This window comes from Cherax quadricarinatus, chromosome 42 (genome assembly GCF_038502225.1).
Source record: "Cherax quadricarinatus isolate ZL_2023a chromosome 42, ASM3850222v1, whole genome shotgun sequence".
NCBI classification, from domain to species: domain Eukaryota; kingdom Metazoa; phylum Arthropoda; class Malacostraca; order Decapoda; family Parastacidae; genus Cherax; species Cherax quadricarinatus.
This window is the reverse complement of record NC_091333.1, coordinates 32,417,930-32,437,929: the sequence shown is the minus strand read 5'-3', so window position 1 is coordinate 32,437,929 and position 20,000 is coordinate 32,417,930. Positions and strand designations below refer to the sequence as shown.

At 39.3% G+C, this 20,000-nt stretch overlaps 1 protein-coding gene across 1 annotated transcript in view; it reads left to right on the top strand.

The window, feature by feature from the left end:
* Positions 1-20,000, top strand: part of LOC128695545 (uncharacterized) — a 100,055-nt gene that overhangs the window by 6,236 nt on the left and 73,819 nt on the right. Inside the window, exon 2 of the mRNA XM_070093172.1 lies at positions 577-732. Coding sequence (XP_069949273.1) covers positions 577-732 — 156 coding nt within the window. The remainder of the gene's footprint in view (positions 1-576; positions 733-20,000) is intronic.

Below are 20,000 nucleotides of genomic sequence, written 5' to 3'. Positions count from 1 at the left end.
AAAAATAAAACGTATGTATACGTTTGGGGCACTAGCGGTAAAAACGTATATATACGTTTGAACTGTTTACAGGTTAAATAATAATCCCTCTCTAAGGCTCTCAGGAGAGGCATTGAGAAGGAGATGAAGTGGTCAAAAATAGGAATGAATAAAGGATATGAATAATGCACTGAAAAGCAGGACTCACAGCATTGAATTCAACTTGGACAGGTTTCGATTCAGAATAGATATAGAAATGCACTATTTTGGCAGTAGAGTTTAAGATGAGTGAAACAAACTCCTGAGTAGCATCACTCAAGCAAAAACTTTGGGTAGCTTTTAAAATAGGTTGAACAGCTACCTGAGTAGGAGTGGGTGGCTGTGAGTAAGTCCTATTTAACACAGTCTTACAGAAGTGTTCCTGCTTCTTATGTAATGTTTCTCCTTGCCAAGACAGCATTAGAATTAAAGAAATTAATGTAAAATCATAGGTTCTGCATATGTATTTACATATTTCTAAATTAAATCAGCCTTTTAGAACTACACTGGTTCCAGTAACAATTTTTTTCCCAACTTTCGACATGTCACGTTGAGCAGAGGAGCAGCGGGAAGCAGTACTTGTCAGGCCACAGATGGACGTACATTATAGTGATGCTTGTGGCTACCGCAGCATCCGCTCTTGTTTACCTCGTCTTCAAGCGGGATAAGAGTGAGGTTTATCCTGTTACCAAGTTTGAGGACAAGCTGAAGGAGGTGAGTAGTGAGAGTCGGAGCATTTGATAACACACTTAGCTAACTCCACCACCTAATTATTGAGATAAATGGTTACCTTTTAGACCAGGTACACCAAACACCTGCACAGAGTAACAAGTAACACCAAACACCTGAGTGGAGTACTACCACACACCTGTGTAGAGTACTAATACCACACACCTGCATGGAGTACTAATACCACACACGTGCATGGAGTACTAATACCACACACCTGCATGGAGTACTAATACCACACACCTGCATGGAGTACTAATACCACACACGTGCATGGAGCACCAACTAACATCACATACCTGCGTATTTCATCACACAATGTTGCATCACACCATGTTTCATCACACCATGTTTCATCACACCATGTTTCATCACTCCATGTTTCATCACTCCATGTTTTGTGTTTTGTCGTGGGGTATCATTATGAGATATTGAGTAAGAAATACACACATTGCATGTTATGAATATATATATATATATATATATATATATATATATACATATATATATATATATATATATATATATATATATATATATATATATATATATATATGTATGTATTATATATATATATATATATATATATATATATATATATATATATATATATATATATATATATATATATATATATTAGTATATATATATACATATTTTTTTTTTATTAATATTATCACACTGAGTTTACTTTCACCAAGCAGTAGGTGGCCCGAAAAAGAAATTACTCACACTATTTATCATTGCTCATATAGCAGCAGCTTACACTACAGTTTTAAACTGCAACATTAACACTTCTCCTTTCGAAAGGCAGGCACTGCAATTTCCCATCTCCAGGACTGCTCAGCTCAAAAGCTGGAAATTCTCAACTGATAAATGTTACTTCGTCATTACTGTAACAAAGCACGTCGGGTGATAAAAATTATTTAGCTCATTTCACTCCTATCAAACACGCCACGCATGCTCGCTGAAACCAAGCCTTCAAGACACAAAACCTCACTTCCTCCAACCTTTCTAGTCGCTTCTTCTCCACACTACATCGATATTAATTTCCAGGTTTGTTTCAGCCTGCTCATTCTTCACATGCCTGAACCACCAACAATCTCTGACAATGTTTGTAATCCGCACCTCTCCTATTTCAGTCTGCTTAGTCTCTCATTACACACATTGTTCTCAGACACGACATCTTCACGCCTCAGTTTCTTCTCTCGCTCGTAACATTCATCACCCATGCTCACACCTATAAGAGTTGTTGGTAGCCCATACTCATACAGCCTTCTTTTCAGTCCCAAGGACAAGTTCTTGTCTCCCACAGACTCAGTGCACCACTCGCTTTTCTTCCTCATCATTCTATGATTCGACCACCATGACTATCGCTGACGACAACCACTCAAAGATCTGAATAACAGCAGGCTCACCTCTCTCCACATTTTTCTCCTCTCCACCCGATATCTGTCTCACATCACCTAATCTTTTGTTATTCCTGCACCCATTTTTCCTGTGGTCATCTTTAATTTTCTTTCTTTTGCATTACCTCAATAAATTATTCAATTGATCTTCTGCACTTCTTCTTCAGAATCTTCAGCATACAGTGTCATCAGCAGCAGTTGTGATAACTTCCTACTTTGTGTGTGATTTCTTTATCTTAACTCACGTTTTTCGCGACTTCGCATTTATTCATAAATCTTCATCTATAAATATATTAAACAATTACGTGAGCACACACAATCTCAGCCTAAGGCCTACTTTTACTGTGAAAATTTCTCTTCTACATACTTCTGAGACCTTGGAAACACTATCTCCGTAAAATCCTTCACTGCTTTTCAGCACTCCACCTCCTACACACACACTCAAATATTCGCTACTGCCCCCCCATATATATATATATATATATAGCATATACATATATATATACATACATATATATATATATATATATATATATATATATATATATATATATATATGTGTGTATGACAGGTGGATAGGGGCAATGTGTGGGCAGAGGTTGTGGGAGGGTGGAGCTAGGAAGCCATTGAGAGCAGCAAGAGCCACAGGATAGTGAGGCCTGCTAGAGACAAAAGAGGGAAATTTTTCCCAGTAAAAGTAGGCCTTAGACAAGGATGTGATGTCAACTGTGGCTGTTTAATATATTTATGGATGGGGCTGTAAGTATAAGTAATGTGAGGGTCTTGGCAAGAGGCGTGGAGTTAAAAGATAAAAGAATCCACACATTAAAGTGGGAGTTGTCACAGCTGCTCAGCTGATGACACTGTGCTCTTGGGAGATCTCAAAGAGAAGTTGCAGAGATTGCGGATGAATTTGGTAGGGTGTGCAAAAGAAGGAAAATTAAAGGTGAATACAGGAAAGAGGTTATGAGGATAACAAAGATTAGTGGGATGTAGCATTGAAACATTGGGATTGGAGGGAGAGAAAGGAGGAGGTGAACGTATTCAGATATTTGGGAGTGGGACGTGTCATGGATGGGTCAGTGAAAGATGAGGTGAATTTCATAGAATTGATGAGGGAAAAGAGGAGTGGTACTTAGAGTCAGAGACAAAGAACTTGTCCTTGGAGGAGGGAATGTGAGAGTAGGTTTTACCAACGGCTCTTATATGGGTACAAGACAGCCTCACCCACAACAAGCCATGAGGAGAATGGAGGCAGGAGATGCTGTCTGGAGGGCAATGTGTGGTGTGAATATGAATGGAGAATTGCTGGAAGTTAGAGAGGAAAGTGGACAATAAAATCACACCAGAGGGGCTGAGGGCGGGTTGCTGAGGTCTGACATGTGGTGGAGAGAATGGAGCGAACAGAGCCACTTCAAGAGGTTATCAGTCTGTAGTGGAAGGAAGTGTGGTGTAGGGGGCTCTGGCCTAGGAAGGTTGAGAGGGTAAAGGAGGCTGTGCTTAGGCTTGGACTTCCAGTGTGCATGTGTGAGCGTGTTGATAGGAGTGAATGAGACAAATGGTTTTTAACACTTGACGTTGTTGAGGAGAAGTAACATTTATGAAGGAGATTCAGGAAACCGGCATAATGGACTTGAGTCCTGAGATGGGGCTATGCCCGGTGAATTCCAAGGAGGGGTGCATGTTGCAGTTTAAAACTGTGGTGTAAAGCACTTTCTGGTAAGATAGCATGGAGTAATGATGGTGAAAGTTTTTCTTTTGGGCCATACCCTGCCTTGGTGGGAATCGGCCGTGTGATAATAAAAAATAATAATATATATATATATATATATATATATATATATATATATATATATATATATATATATATATATATATATATATATATATAAGTAGTGAAGTTTTCTTCTGGGGGCCCCTTCAAAGGATGCCGCCTTTTCACACCTATGTGCTAATGACCTTGACCCTATGATAATGACCCTTCCGGACACGTGTCACCTTTTCACACCTAGGTGTTACTTCTGGTTTTGACCATGACCTCGCCCTCGAGACTACCTCACCCTTGACCCCCCCCCGCCCACGACCCCCCCTTCGCGACCCCCCCCCCTTCGCGACCCCGCCGTCGCGCCGCGCGCCCGCCCGCGCGCCCGCCCGCGCCCTTCGCGACCCCCGCCCGCGCCTTCTGCTGCGCCTTCTGCAGCGTCATCCGGATCGCCCCCACGCCTCGAATTTTTTTTCTTATGATCTCCTTGGATCAAGGTTTTTGGATTCTCCCCTATGGGGTTTCGATTTTTTTTTAATTTCATTTTCTTGTGCTCTCCATCTCCTTGGATCAAGGTTTTTGGATTCCCCCCCTATGGGGGTTTCGAAATTCTCCAATTCCTCGGATCAAGTTTTTTGGGTACCCCTCCTTTCACCCCCCATCCCCAAACAATTTCTCAATATCAAAGTCTCCACTTCCTCGGATCCCCCTCCCACTTTCACCCCCCAACCCAAAAAATTTCTCGATAATACAAGGTTTTTGGATTCCCCCCTATGGGGTTTTCGAAATTCTCCAATTCCTCGGATCAAGTTTTTTTTTGGATTCCCCCCTATGGGGTTTTCGAAATTCTCCAATTCCTCGGATCAAGTTTTTTTGGGTACCCCTCCTTTCACCCCCCCATCCCCAAACAATTTCTCAATATCGAAGTCTCCACTTCCTCGGATCCCCCTCCCACTTTCACCCCCCAACCCCAAAAATTTCTCGACAATACCATGACTCCATCTCCTCGGATCAAGTTTTTTGGATCCCCCCTATGGGGTTTTCGAAATTCTCCATCTCCTTGGATCAAGTTTTTTTTGGATTCCCCCCTATGGGGTTTTCGAAATTCTCCAATTCCTCGGATCAAGTTTTTGGAATCCCCCCTCTGGGGGTAAGCATTCAAAATAGACTCCTCCTATGGGGGCATGCTTACTACAGGTCTAATGAAGGGTGTTTACTCGGCGGTCAGTGACGTCACGTGTTGACCCAGCACACAGGTTGAATCTTGTCTACCCTTTTAATTAATAAGGGGACATAGCAGTGACGTCACGCACACACAGGCTGAATCTTGTCGATCCTTTTAGTTCATTCAAGTTAATAAGGGGACACAGTACATCAGAAAGGCACATTTTTGTTTCGTTAATACCCACAACAATCCAACAATTTCTTTACAACACAAGTCTAGACATTTTTCTCGTTTTAACTATTTCATCTCAGGTCACTTCCCCACGAAGTAACCTCCTCCCCACCCTCCCGAACCCTCACACTCCAACCAACACCTCACAATTTTCACTCATAACCCCCAATTTTTCTCGTTTAACCCTTTTAGTTCATTAAAGTTAATAAGGGGACACATGCATCAGAAAGTCACCACATCGCTTACATCCACTTTCGTTAAATTCACTACTCACAATTTTACATATTACGAAGTTAAATACGCACTTTTACTTTGAACATCTTCAAAACACTCATAAATCATTTGAATACTCACAAAAAAATACCTTTATACATTTCCAAACAACACTGAAATACTCCAAAAACATCATTCGAACACCCCCAAATCACCTCTGAATACTCCCAGAACACCTTCATAAGTACTCTTGCACATCATTTGAACACCTTCAAAAGTACTCTTGCACATCATTTGAACACACTCAAAACACATTTGTACACCTTCAAAAAACACCTTTGAATACTCACATAAACACCCTTGAACACCTTCAAAACACCTTTTAATAACCTCAAAACACCTTTGAACACCTTCAAAACACCCTTGAACACCTTCAAAACACCCTTGAACACCTTCAAAAAACATTTGAACACACTCAAAACACCTTTGAACACCTTTGAACATTTCCAAAACACTATTTGAGTACTCCCAAATAAGATTTGACATCTCTAATTTATCTGCACTTACACATTTCATTAAATTACAACTCATCCCTCAGTCTCCAGACTAGGCATTTTCTCGTTTTTGCCCTTTTAGTTCATTAAAGTTATTAAGGGGACACAATACATCAGAAAAAAAAGTCACAAAAACTAACTCAAACACTTTACTTTGAACACCCCCAAAACACTCTCATAATCATTTGAATACTCACATAAACACCCTTGAACACCTTCAAAACACCTTTTAATAACCTCAAAACACCTTTGAACATTTCCAATCAACTCTGAAACACTTCCAAAAAACACAATTTGAGTACTCCCAATTACACCACTGAATACTACTAAAACACCGCTGAATTCAGTCAAAACACCCTTCAACACCTTCAAAACACCTTTGAACACCTTCAAAACACCTTTGAACACCTTCAAAACACTCTTGCACATCATTTGAACACCTTCAAAACACTCTTGCACATCATTTGAACACACTCAAAACACATTTGTACACCTTCAAAAAACACCTTTGAATACTCACATAAACACCCTTGAACACCTTCAAAAACACCTTTGAATAACCTCAAAACACCTTTGAACACCTTCAAAAAACCCTTGAACACCTTCAAAACACCCTTGAACACCTTCAAAAAACAACATTTGAACACACTCAAAACACCTTTGAACACCTTTGAACATTTCCAAAACACTATTTGAGTACTCCCAAATAAGATTTGACATCTCTAATTTATCTGCACTTACACATTTCATTAAATTACAACTCATCCCTCAGTCTCCAGACTAGGCATTTTCTCGTTTTTACCCTTTTAGTTCATTAAAGTTATTAAGGGGACACAATACATCAGAAAAAAAGTCACAAAAACTAACTCAAACACTTTACTTTGAACACCCCCAAAAACACTCTCATAATCATTTGAATACTCACATAAACACCCCTGAACACCTTCAAAACACCTTTGAATATCGTTTTTAAACTAATTTCATCACAACCCACTTATATCATCTTTTTTCGGTAACTCTAATTCGACTACACTACCCTCATCAATTACCAACAAATTTTACTCGTTTTAACTAATGTCATCACTGTAACCAAGATTTTCCCCAAAAAAAAAAAAACTCTATGACACCTAACACACACGCACACACACCCCACAACACCCACAATTTTTCTCGTTTTAACCCTTTTAGTTCATTAAAGTTAATAAGGGGACACAGTACATCAGAAAGTCACAACAACAACATCCACAACCCACAATTTTTTCTCGTTTTAGCTAATTTCATCAGAAAAAGTCCCAACAACAACCCACTTATAACATCTTTTTTCGGTATCTCTAGTTCGACAACAACACCCACAACACCCACATCCCACAACACCCATGAACATTTCCAAAACACTATTTGAGTACTCCCATTTACACCACTGATTACTACTAAAACACCGCTGAATTCAATCAAAACACCTTTCAACACCTTCAAACACCCTTGAACACCTTCAAAACACTCTTGAACACTTTCAAAAACACCTTTGAACATTTCCAATCAACACTGAAACACTTCCAAAAAACACAATTTGAGTACTCCCAATTACACCACTGATTACTACTAAAACACCGCTGAATTCAATCAAAACACCCTTCAACACCTTCAAACACCCTTCAACACACTCAAAACAGCCTTCAACACCTTCAAAACACCTTTGAACACCTTCAAAACACCTTTGAACACATTCAAAACACTCTCATAAACATTTGAACACACTCAAAACACCTTTGAATAACCTCAAAACACCTTTGAACACCTTCAAAACACCCTTGAACACCCTTGATCACCTTCAAAAAAACAACATTCGAACACACTCAAAACACCTTTGAACACCTTTGAACATTTCCAAACAACACTGAAACACTTCCAAAAAACACCATTTGAGTACTCCCAAATACACCACTGAATACTAAAACACCACTGAATACACTCAAAACACCACCAAAATCACCATAAACTAAGATCAACACCCACATCCCACAACACCCACAACCCACAACACCCACAATTTTTTCTCGTTTTATCTAATTTCATCAGAAAGTCACAACACCCACACCTCCCATTTTTTTCTCGTTTTAACCCTTTTAGTTCATTAAAGTTAATAAGGGGCCACACTACATCAGAAAAAGTCACAAAAACAACCCACTTATAACGTCTTTTCGGTATCTCTAGTTCGACAACAACACCCACATCCCACATCACCCACATCCCACATCCCACACACACACACAGACACACACACACACACACACACATCCCTAACCTAGCCTAACCTAACCTAACTTATCCTAACATAACCTAACCTAACCTAACCTAACCTAACCTATAACCTAACCTAGCTTAACCTAACCTAACCTAACCTTACCTAACTTATCCTAACCTAACCCTACCTAACCTAGCCTAACCTAACCTAACTTAACCTAACCTAACCTAACCTAACCGAACCTACCCTAACCTAACCTTACCTAACATAACCTAACCTAGCCTAACCTAACCTAACCTAACTTAACCTAACCCAACCTAACCTAACCTAACCTAGCCTAACCTAACTTAACCTAACCTAACCTAACCTACCCTAACCTAACTTATCCTAACCTAACCTAACCTATCTTAACCTTACCTAACCTAACCTAGCCGAACCTATCCTAACCTAACCTAAAATATATTAGAACACTTCCAAAATACATTAGAGTACTCCAGAATTACTTTGAACGACTCCATTTTTTTGGATATTTCCAAATTAGTTTTGAAAACTTTATCGTAAAATCGAACATTATTTTCTTGTTGGTAAACACACTCAATGGTAGAAATATTTACTCGATTTCCGAATAGAAACACTTTCCTCGCTCTGAGAGACTCATTGTGGTCGCCCCCTTCCCCCCCCCCCCAACACCACTGGGGTAATGCGGTTCACACCCAAGGTAGATTTAAGATAATCATGAACACCTGCGCCAACTCAGGACAGACAGACGCCATGAAATGCGGGTAACATCCAAGGTAGAAAATCATCTCTTTCCAGACCAACTGTCTATCCTAACCTAACCTAACCTAACCTAACCTAATTCCTAACCTAACCTAACCTCACCTAACCGAACCTAACCTAACTCCATCAATCACCTCTATCCTAACCTAACCTAACCTAACCTAACCCAACCTAACTCCATCAAACACCTCTATCCTAACCTAACCTAACCTATCCTAACCTAACCTAACTCCATCAAACACCTCGAATACTACCTAACTTAACCTAACCTAACCTTACCTAACCTACCGAACCTAACCTAACCTAACCTAACCTATCCTAACCTGTCCCAACCTAACCTAACCTATCCTAACCTAACCTAACCTAACCTAACCTAACTTATCCTAAGCTAACCTAACCTAACTTATCCTAACCTAACCTATCCTAACCTAACCTAAACACTGACTAACTTTGAACCAACTCTGAACACCACTGATCTTCTTCAAAAAATGCTCTGCACATCATTTGAACACCTTCAAAAAAAAACACCATCAAACACCTCCGAATACTCCCAAAAAAACACTACTGATTACTACCAAATCACCACTGAATACTACCAATCACCGTCAAAATCACCAGAAACTAAGTTTAACATCACCATCTAACATCCTTTTTATAGAAATCCCCTCAAATCACTATAACCAAGAACTCCCTCCCCATTTGGCGCATAAAAAAAAAGCATGAACACAAACCTAATACGCAAACACTTAGTACATGATCACCATCAACTGAAAACATATCTTATACACACACATAATATAAGACAATCACCAACTACAATCACCCATGTTCACTTACCTCAAAATCACTAATATCACAGAAAACAATCATTTTTATAAACATTTCACACACACACAAAAAAAAAATCATATTTGACAATATCTAAGCGCACTCACCTCACTACCACCAACACACGATGTCTCACCTCACAGGACCGACGAGCTCACCTCCAGTGACGTCACACTCCCATTGTGTTACTTGGTGGTTGGTAACATCACACCTAACCCCCCTTGTTTCAACCTGTTGTACCCTACATTATCTAAGAACACTATATCCAAGACGATTACCAGATTTTATGATCCCCAACACCAAGATCACAGAAAACACACATTTTTATAATTATTCACACAAAAATCACGATCACCAATTCCATATCATGTTTACCGTCATCTATCAACACTAATCACCAAGATCACCAAAAAATCTAAGATCATGCATCTCAAAACTACTATGATCACTGAAAACACTTATTTTTTAAACATTCGCACAAAAATAAGACATACACAAAAATACCACAACACTTCCACCAACATCTATAACATAACATGAGCACTATAACATATCACTATCACAAAAAAAAATAATACACAGACACCCACATATTATACATTTCAATTGCAAATTTAAGACATGAGACATACACACCAAATCTAAGACATTCACCTCCAACTAAGACATACACATCACCCTTAAAACTTCCTTCCTTATTCATTCCGTATATCTCCTAGAGCTGTTTTAACCCCGACGGATCCATCACGACGTAGGAGCCAGAGGAAGTATCACCACTCCAACACCACCTACTACACTCTGGCTCCTACGTCGTGGTGGATCCGTCGGGGTTAAAACAGCTCTAGGAGATATACGGAATGAATAAGGAAGGAAGTTTTAAGGGTGATGTGTATGTCTTAGTTGGAGGTGAATGTCTTAGATTTGGTGTGTATGTCTCATGTCTTAAATTTGCAATTGAAATGTATAATATGTGGGTGTCTGTGTATTATTTTTTTTTGTGATAGTGATATGTTATAGTGCTCATGTTATGTTATAGATGTTGGTGGAAGTGTTGTGGTATCTTTGTGTATGTCTTATTTTTGTGCGAATGTTTAAAAAATAAGTGTTTTCAGTGATCATAGTAGTTTTGAGATGCATGATCTTAGATTTTTTGGTGATCTTGGTGATTAGTGTTGATAGATGACGGTAAACATGATATGGAATTGGTGATCGTGATTTTTGTGTGAATAATTATAAAAATGTGTGTTTTCTGTGATCTTGGTGTTGGGGATCATAAAATCTGGTAATCGTCTTGGATATAGTGTTCTTAGATAATGTAGGGTACAACAGGTTGAAACAAGGGGGGTTAGGTGTGATGTTACCAACCACCAAGTAACACAATGGGAGTGTGACGTCACTGGAGGTGAGCTCGTCGGTCCTGTGAGGTGAGACATCGTGTGTTGGTGGTAGTGAGGTGAGTGCGCTTAGATATTGTCAAATATGATTTTTTTTGTGTGTGTGTGTGAAATGTTTATAAAAATGATTGTTTTCTGTGATATTAGTGATTTTGAGGTAAGTGAACATGGGTGATTGTAGTTGGTGATTGTCTTATATTATGTGTGTGTATAAGATATGTTTTCAGTTGATGGTGATCATGTACTAAGTGTTTGCGTATTAGGTTTGTGTTCATGCTTTTTTTTTATGCGCCAAATGGGGAGGGAGTTCTTGGTTATAGTGATTTGAGGGGATTTCTATAAAAAGGATGTTAGATGGTGATGTTAAACTTAGTTTCTGGTGATTTTGACGGTGATTGGTAGTATTCAGTGGTGATTTGGTAGTAATCAGTAGTGTTTTTTTGGGAGTATTCGGAGGTGTTTGATGGTGTTTTTTTTTGAAGGTGTTCAAATGATGTGCAGAGCATTTTTTGAAGAAGATCAGTGGTGTTCAGAGTTGGTTCAAAGTTAGTCAGTGTTTAGGTTAGGTTAGGATAGGTTAGGTTAGGATAAGTTAGGTTAGGTTAGCTTAGGATAAGTTAGGTTAGGTTAGGTTAGGTTAGGTTAGGATAGGTTAGGTTAGGTTGGGACAGGTTAGGATAGGTTAGGTTAGGTTAGGTTAGGTTCGGTAGGTTAGGTAAGGTTAGGTTAGGTTAAGTTAGGTAGTATTCGAGGTGTTTGATGGAGTTAGGTTAGGTTAGGATAGGTTAGGTTAGGTTAGGATAGAGGTGTTTGATGGAGTTAGGTTGGGTTAGGTTAGGTTAGGTTAGGTTAGGATAGAGGTGATTGATGGAGTTAGGTTAGGTTCGGTTAGGTGAGGTTAGGTTAGGTTAGGAATTAGGTTAGGTTAGGTTAGGTTAGGTTAGGATAGACAGTTGGTCTGGAAAGAGATGATTTTCTACCTTGGATGTTACCCGCATTTCATGGCGTCTGTCTGTCCTGAGTTGGCGCAGGTGTTCATGATTATCTTAAATCTACCTTGGGTGTGAACCGCATTACCCCAGTGGTGTTGGGGGGGGGGGGGAAGGGGGCGACCCACAATGAGTCTCTCAGAGCGAGGAAAGTGTTTCTATTCGGAAATCGAGTAAATATTTCTACCATTGAGTGTGTTTACCAACAAGAAAATAATGTTCGATTTTACGATAAAGTTTTCAAAACTAATTTGGAAATATCCAAAAAAATGGAGTCGTTCAAAGTAATTCTGGAGTACTCTAATGTATTTTGGAAGTGTTCTAATATATTTTAGGTTAGGTTAGGATAGGTTCGGCTAGGTTAGGTTAGGTAAGGTTAAGATAGGTTAGGTTAGGTTAGGATAAGTTAGGTTAGGGTAGGTTAGGTTAGGTTAGGTTAAGTTAGGTTAGGCTAGGTTAGGTTAGGTTAGGTTGGGTTAGGTTAAGTTAGGTTAGGTTAGGTTAGGCTAGGTTAGGTTATGTTAGGTAAGGTTAGGTTAGGGTAGGTTCGGTTAGGTTAGGTTAGGTTAGGTTAAGTTAGGTTAGGTTAGGCTAGGTTAGGTAGGGTTAGGTTAGGATAAGTTAGGTAAGGTTAGGTTAGGTTAGGTTAAGTTAGGTTAGGTTAGGTTAGGTTAGGTTAGGTTAGGTTAGGTTATGTTAGGATAAGTTAGGTTAGGTTAGGCTAGGTTAGGGATGTGTGTGTGTGTGTGTGTGTGTCTGTGTGTGTGTGTGGGATGTGGGATGTGGGTGATGTGGGATGTGGGTGTTGTTGTCGAACTAGAGATACCGAAAAGACGTTATAAGTGGGTTGTTTTTGTGACTTTTTCTGATGTAGTGTGGCCCCTTATTAACTTTAATGAACTAAAAGGGTTAAAACGAGAAAAAAATGGGAGGTGTGGGTGTTGTGACTTTCTGATGAAATTAGATAAAACGAGAAAAAATTGTGGGTGTTGTGGGTTGTGGGTGTTGTGGGATGTGGGTGTTGATCTTAGTTTATGGTGATTTTGGTGGTGTTTTGAGTGTATTCAGTGGTGTTTTAGTATTCAGTGGTGTATTTGGGAGTACTCAAATGGTGTTTTTTGGAAGTGTTTCAGTGTTGTTTGGAAATGTTCAAAGGTGTTCAAAGGTGTTTTGAGTGTGTTCGAATGTTGTTTTTTTGAAGGTGATCAAGGGTGTTCAAGGGTGTTTTGAAGGTGTTCAAAGGTGTTTTGAGGTTATTCAAAGGTGTTTTGAGTGTGTTCAAATGTTTATGAGAGTGTTTTGAATGTGTTCAAAGGTGTTTTGAAGGTGTTCAAAGGTGTTTTGAAGGTGTTGAAGGCTGTTTTGAGTGTGTTGAAGGGTGTTTGAAGGTGTTGAAGGGTGTTTTGATTGAATTCAGCGGTGTTTTAGTAGTAATCAGTGGTGTAATTGGGAGTACTCAAATTGTGTTTTTTGGAAGTGTTTCAGTGTTGATTGGAAATGTTCAAAGGTGTTTTTGAAAGTGTTCAAGAGTGTTTTGAAGGTGTTCAAGGGTGTTTGAAGGTGTTGAAAGGTGTTTTGATTGAATTCAGCGGTGTTTTAGTAGTAATCAGTGGTGTAAATGGGAGTACTCAAATAGTGTTTTGGAAATGTTCATGGGTGTTGTGGGATGTGGGTGTTGTGGGTGTTGTTGTCGAACTAGAGATACCGAAAAAAGATGTTATAAGTGGGTTGTTGTTGGGACTTTTTCTGATGAAATTAGCTAAAACGAGAAAAAATTGTGGGTTGTGGATGTTGTTGTTGTGACTTTCTGATGTACTGTGTCCCCTTATTAACTTTAATGAACTAAAAGGGTTAAAACGAGAAAAATTGTGGGTGTTGTGGGGTGTGTGTGCGTGTGTGTTAGGTGTCATAGAGTTTTTTTTTTTTTGGGGGAAAATCTTGGTTACAGTGATGACATTAGTTAAAACGAGTAAAATTTGTTGGTAATTGATGAGGGTAGTGTAGTCGAATTAGAGTTACCGAAAAAAGATGATATAAGTGGGTTGTGATGAAATTAGTTTAAAAACGATATTCAAAGGTGTTTTGAAGGTGTTCAGGGGTGTTTATGTGAGTATTCAAATGATTATGAGAGTGTTTTTGGGGGTGTTCAAAGTAAAGTGTTTGAGTTAGTTTTTGTGACTTTTTTTCTGATGTATTGTGTCCCCTTAATAACTTTAATGAACTAAAAGGGTAAAAACGAGAAAATGCCTAGTCTGGAGACTGAGGGATGAGTTGTAATTTAATGAAATGTGTAAGTGCAGATAAATTAGAGATGTCAAATCTTATTTGGGAGTACTCAAATAGTGTTTTGGAAATGTTCAAAGGTGTTCAAAGGTGTTTTGAGTGTGTTCAAATGTTGTTTTTTGAAGGTGTTCAAGGGTGTTTTGAAGGTGTTCAAGGGTGTTTTGAAGGTGTTCAAAGGTGTTTTGAGGTTATTCAAAGGTGTTTTTGAAGGTGTTCAAGGGTGTTTATGTGAGTATTCAAAGGTGTTTTTTGAAGGTGTACAAATGTGTTTTGAGTGTGTTCAAATGATGTGCAAGAGTGTTTTGAAGGTGTTCAAATGATGTGCAAGAGTGTTTTGAAGGTGTTCAAAGGTGTTTTGAAGGTGTTCAAAGGTGTTTTGAAGGTGTTGAAGGGTGTTTTGACTGAATTCAGCGGTGTTTTAGTAGTATTCAGTGGTGTAATTGGGAGTACTCAAATTGTGTTTTTTGGAAGTGTTTCAGAGTTGATTGGAAATGTTCAAAGGTGTTTTGAGGTTATTAAAAGGTGTTTTGAAGGTGTTCAAGGGTGTTTATGTGAGTATTCAAATGATTATGAGAGTGTTTTGGGGGTGTTCAAAGTAAAGTGTTTGAGTTAGTTTTTGTGACTTTTTTTTCTGATGTATTGTGTCCCCTTAATAACTTTAATGAACTAAAAGGGTAAAAACGAGAAAATGCCTAGTCTGGAGACTGAGGGATGAGTTGTAATTTAATGAAATGTGTAAGTGCAGATAAATTAGAGATGTCAAATCTTATTTGGGAGTACTCAAATAGTGTTTTGGAAATGTTCAAAGGTGTTCAAAGGTGTTTTGAGTGTGTTCAAATGTTTTTTGAAGGTGTTCAAGGGTGTTTTGAAGGTGTTCAAGGGTGTTTTGAAGGTGTTCAAAGGTGTTTTGAGGTTATTAAAAGGTGTTTTGAAGGTGTTCAAGGGTGTTTATGTGAGTATTCAAAGGTGTTTTTTGAAGGTGTACAAATGTGTTTTGAGTGTGTTCAAATGATGTGCAAGAGTACTTTTGAAGGTGTTCAAATGATGTGCAAGAGTACTTATGAAGGTGTTCTGGGAGTATTCAGAGGTGATTTGGGGGTGTTCGAATGATGTTTTTGGAGTATTTCAGTGTTGTTTGGAAATGTATAAAGGTATTTTTTTGTGAGTATTCAAATGATTTATGAGTGTTTTGAAGATGTTCAAAGTAAAAGTGCGTATTTAACTTCGTAATATGTAAAATTGTGAGTAGTGAATTTAACGAAAGTGGATGTAAGCGATGTGGTGACTTTCTGATGCATGTGTCCCCTTATTAACTTTAATGAACTAAAAGGGTTAAAACGAGAAAAATTGGGGGTTATGAGTGAAAATTGTGAGGTGTTGGTTGGAGTGTGAGGGTTCGGGAGGGTGGGGAGGAGGTTACTTCGTGGGGGAGTGACCTGAGATGAAATAGTTAAAACGAGAAAAATGTCTAGACTTGTGTTGTAAAGAAATTGTTGGATTGTTGTGGGTATTAACGAAACAAAAATGTGCCTTTCTGATGTACTGTGTCCCCTTATTAACTTGAAATGAACTAAAAGGATCGACAAGATTCAGCCTGTGTGCGCGTGACGTCACTGACATAGGGGGCGACCTGATTCAACCTGTGTGCTGGGTCAACACGTGACGTCACTGACCGCCGAGTAAACACCCTTCATTAGACCTGTAGTAAGCATGCCCCCATAGGAGGAGTCTATTTTGAATGCTTACCCCCAGAGAGGGGATTCCAAAAACTTGATCCGAGGAATTGGAGAATTTCGAAAACCCCATAGGGGGGAATCCAAAAAAAACTTGATCCAAGGAGAATTTCGAAAACCCCATAGGGGGGATCCAAAAAACTTGATCCGAGGAGATGGAGTCATGGTATTGTCGACAAATTTTTGGGGTTGAGGGGTGAAAGTGGGAGGGGGATCCGAAGAAGTGGAGACTTTGATATTGAGAAATTGTTTGGGGATGGGGGGGGTGAAAGGAGGGGTACCCAAAAAAACTTGATCCGAGGAATTGGAGAATTTCGAAAACCCCATAGGGGGGAATCCAAAAAAAAACTTGATCCGAGGAATTGGAGAATTTCGGAAACCCCATAGGGGGGAATCCAAAAACCTTGTATTATCGAGAAATTTTTTGGGTTGGGGGGTGAAAGTGGGAGGGGGATCCGAGGAAGTGGAGACTTTGATATTGAGAAATTGTTTGGGGATGGGGGGTGAAAGGAGGGGTACCCAAAAAACTTGATCCGAGGAATTGGAGAATTTCGAAACCCCCATAGGGGGGGAATCCAAAAACCTTGATCCAAGGAGATGGAGAGCACAAGAAAATGAAATTAAAAAAAAATCGAAACCCCATAGGGGAGAATCCAAAAACCTTGATCCAAGGAGATCATAAGAAAAAAAATTCGAGGCGTGGGGGCGATCCGGATGACGCTGCAGAAGGCGCAGCAGAAGGCGCGGGCGGGGGTCGCGAAGGGCGCGGGCGGGCGCGCGGGCGGGCGCGCGGGCGGGCGCGCGGCGCGACGGCGGGGTCGCGAAGGGGGGGGGTCGCGAAGGGGGGGGGTCGCGAAGGGGGGGGTCGTGGGGGGGGTCAAGGGTGAGGTAGTCTCGAGGGCGAGGTCATGGTCAAAACCAGAAGTAACACCTAGGTGTGAAAAGGTGACACGTGTCCGGAAGGGTCATTATCATAGGGTCAAGGTCATTAGCACATAGGTGTGAAAAGGCGGCATCCTTTGAAGGGGCCCCCAGAAGAAAACTTCACTACTTATATATAATATATTATATATATATAATATATATATATATATATATATATATATATATATATATATATATATATATATATGTACATATATGTATATATATATATACATATACATGTATTTATATATATATATATATATATATATATATATATATATATATATATATATATATATATATATATATATATATATATATATATATACATATATACATATATATATATATATATATATATATATATATATATATATATATATATATATATATATATATATATATATATATATATATATATATATATATATACATATATATATATATATATATATATATATATATATATATATATATATATATATACATATATAAATATATTTTATTATTATTTATTATCACACTGGCCGATTCCCACCAAGGCAGGGTGGCCCGAAAAAGAAAAACTTTCACCATCATTCACTCCATCACTGTCTTGCCAGAAGGGTGCTTTACACTACAGTTTTTAAACTGCAACATTAACACCCCTCCTTCAGAGTGCAGGCACTGTACTTCCCATCTCCAGGACTCAAGTCCGGCCTGCCGGTTTCCCTGAAACCCTTCATAAATGTTACTTTGCTCACACTCCAACAGCACGTCAAGTATTAAAAACCATTTGTCTCCATTCACTCCTATCAAACACGCTCATGCATACCTGCTGGAAGTCCAAGCCCCTCGCACACAAAACCTCCTTTACCCCCTCTCTACAACCTTTCCTAGGCCGACCCCTACCCCGCCTTCCTTCCACTACAGACTGATACAGTCTTGAAGTCATTCTGTTTCGCTCCATTCTCTCTACATGTCCGAACCACCTCAACAACCCTTCCTCAGCCCTCTGGACAACAGTTTTGGTAATCCCGCACCTCCTCCTAACTTCCAAACTACGAATTCTCTGCATTATATTCACACCACACATTGCCCTCAGACATGACATCTCCACTGCCTCCAGCCTTCTCCTCGCTGCAACATTCATCACCCATGCTTCACACCCATATAAGAGCGTTGGTAAAACTATACTCTCATACATTCCCCTCTTTGCCTCCAAGGACAAAGTTCTTTGTCTCCACAGACTCCTAAGTGCACCACTCACTCTTTTTCCCTCATCAATTCTATGATTCACCTCATCTTTCATAGACCCATCCGCTGACACGTCCACTCCCAAATATCTGAATACATTCACCTCCTCCATACTCTCTCCCTCCAATCTGATATTCAATCTTTCATCACCTAATCTTCTTGTTATCCTCATAACCTTACTCTTTCCTGTATTCACCTTTAATTTTCTTCTTTTGCACACCCTACCAAATTCATCCACCAATCTCTGCAACTTCTCTTCAGAATCTCCCAAGAGCACAGTGTCATCAGCAAAGAGCAGCTGTGACAACTCCCACTTTGTGTGTGATTCTTTATCTTTTAACTCCACGCCTCTTGTCAAGACCCTCGCATTTACTTCTCTTACAACCCCATCTATAAATATATTAAACAACCACGGTGACATCACACATCCTTGTCTAAGGCCTACTTTTACTGGGAAATAATTTCGCTCTTTCCTACATACTCTAACTTGAGCCTCACTATCCTCGTAAAAACTCTTCACTGCTTTCAGTAACCTACCTCCTACACCATACACTTGCAACATCTGCCACATTGCCCCCCTATCCACCCTGTCATACGCCTTTTCCAAATCCATAAATGCCACAAAGACCTCTTTAGCCTTATCTAAATACTGTTCACTTATATGTTTCACTGTAAACACCTGGTCCACACACCCCCTACCTTTCCTAAAGCCTCCTTGTTCATCTGCTATCCTATTCTCCGTCTTACTCTTAATTCTTTCAATAATAACTCTACCATACACTTTACCAGGTATACTCAGCAGACTTATCCCCCTATAATTTTTGCACTCTCTTTTATCCCCTTTGCCTTTATACAAAGGAACTATGCATGCTCTCTGCCAATCCCTAGGTACCTTACCCTCTTCCATACATTTATTAAATAATTGCACCAACCACTCCAAAACTATATCCCCACCTGCTTTTAACATTTCTATCTTTATCCCATCAATCCCGGCTGCCTTACCCCCTTTCATTTTACCTACTGCCTCACGAACTTCCCCCACACTCACAACTGGCTCTTCCTCAATCCTACAAGATGTTATTCCTCCTTGCCCTATACACGAAATCACAGCTTCCCTATCTTCATCAACATTTAACAATTCCTCAAAATCATATCTTGTATACTTATTTATCCTCTTTTTCTTAAAATATGTATTACCTATAACTAAACCCCTTTCTATACAAAGTTCAATCAAAGGGCTCCCATTATCATTTACACCTGGCACCCCAAACTTACCTACCATACCCTCTCTAAAAGTTTCTCCTACTTTAGCATTCAGGTCCCCTACCACAATTACTCTCTCACTTGGTTCAAATGCTCCTATACATTCACTTAGCATCTCCCAAAATCTCTCTCTCTCCTCTGCATTCCTCTCTTCTCCAGGTGCATACACGCTTATTATGACCCACTTCTCGCATCCAACCTTTACTTTAATCCACATAATTCTTGAATTTACACATTCATA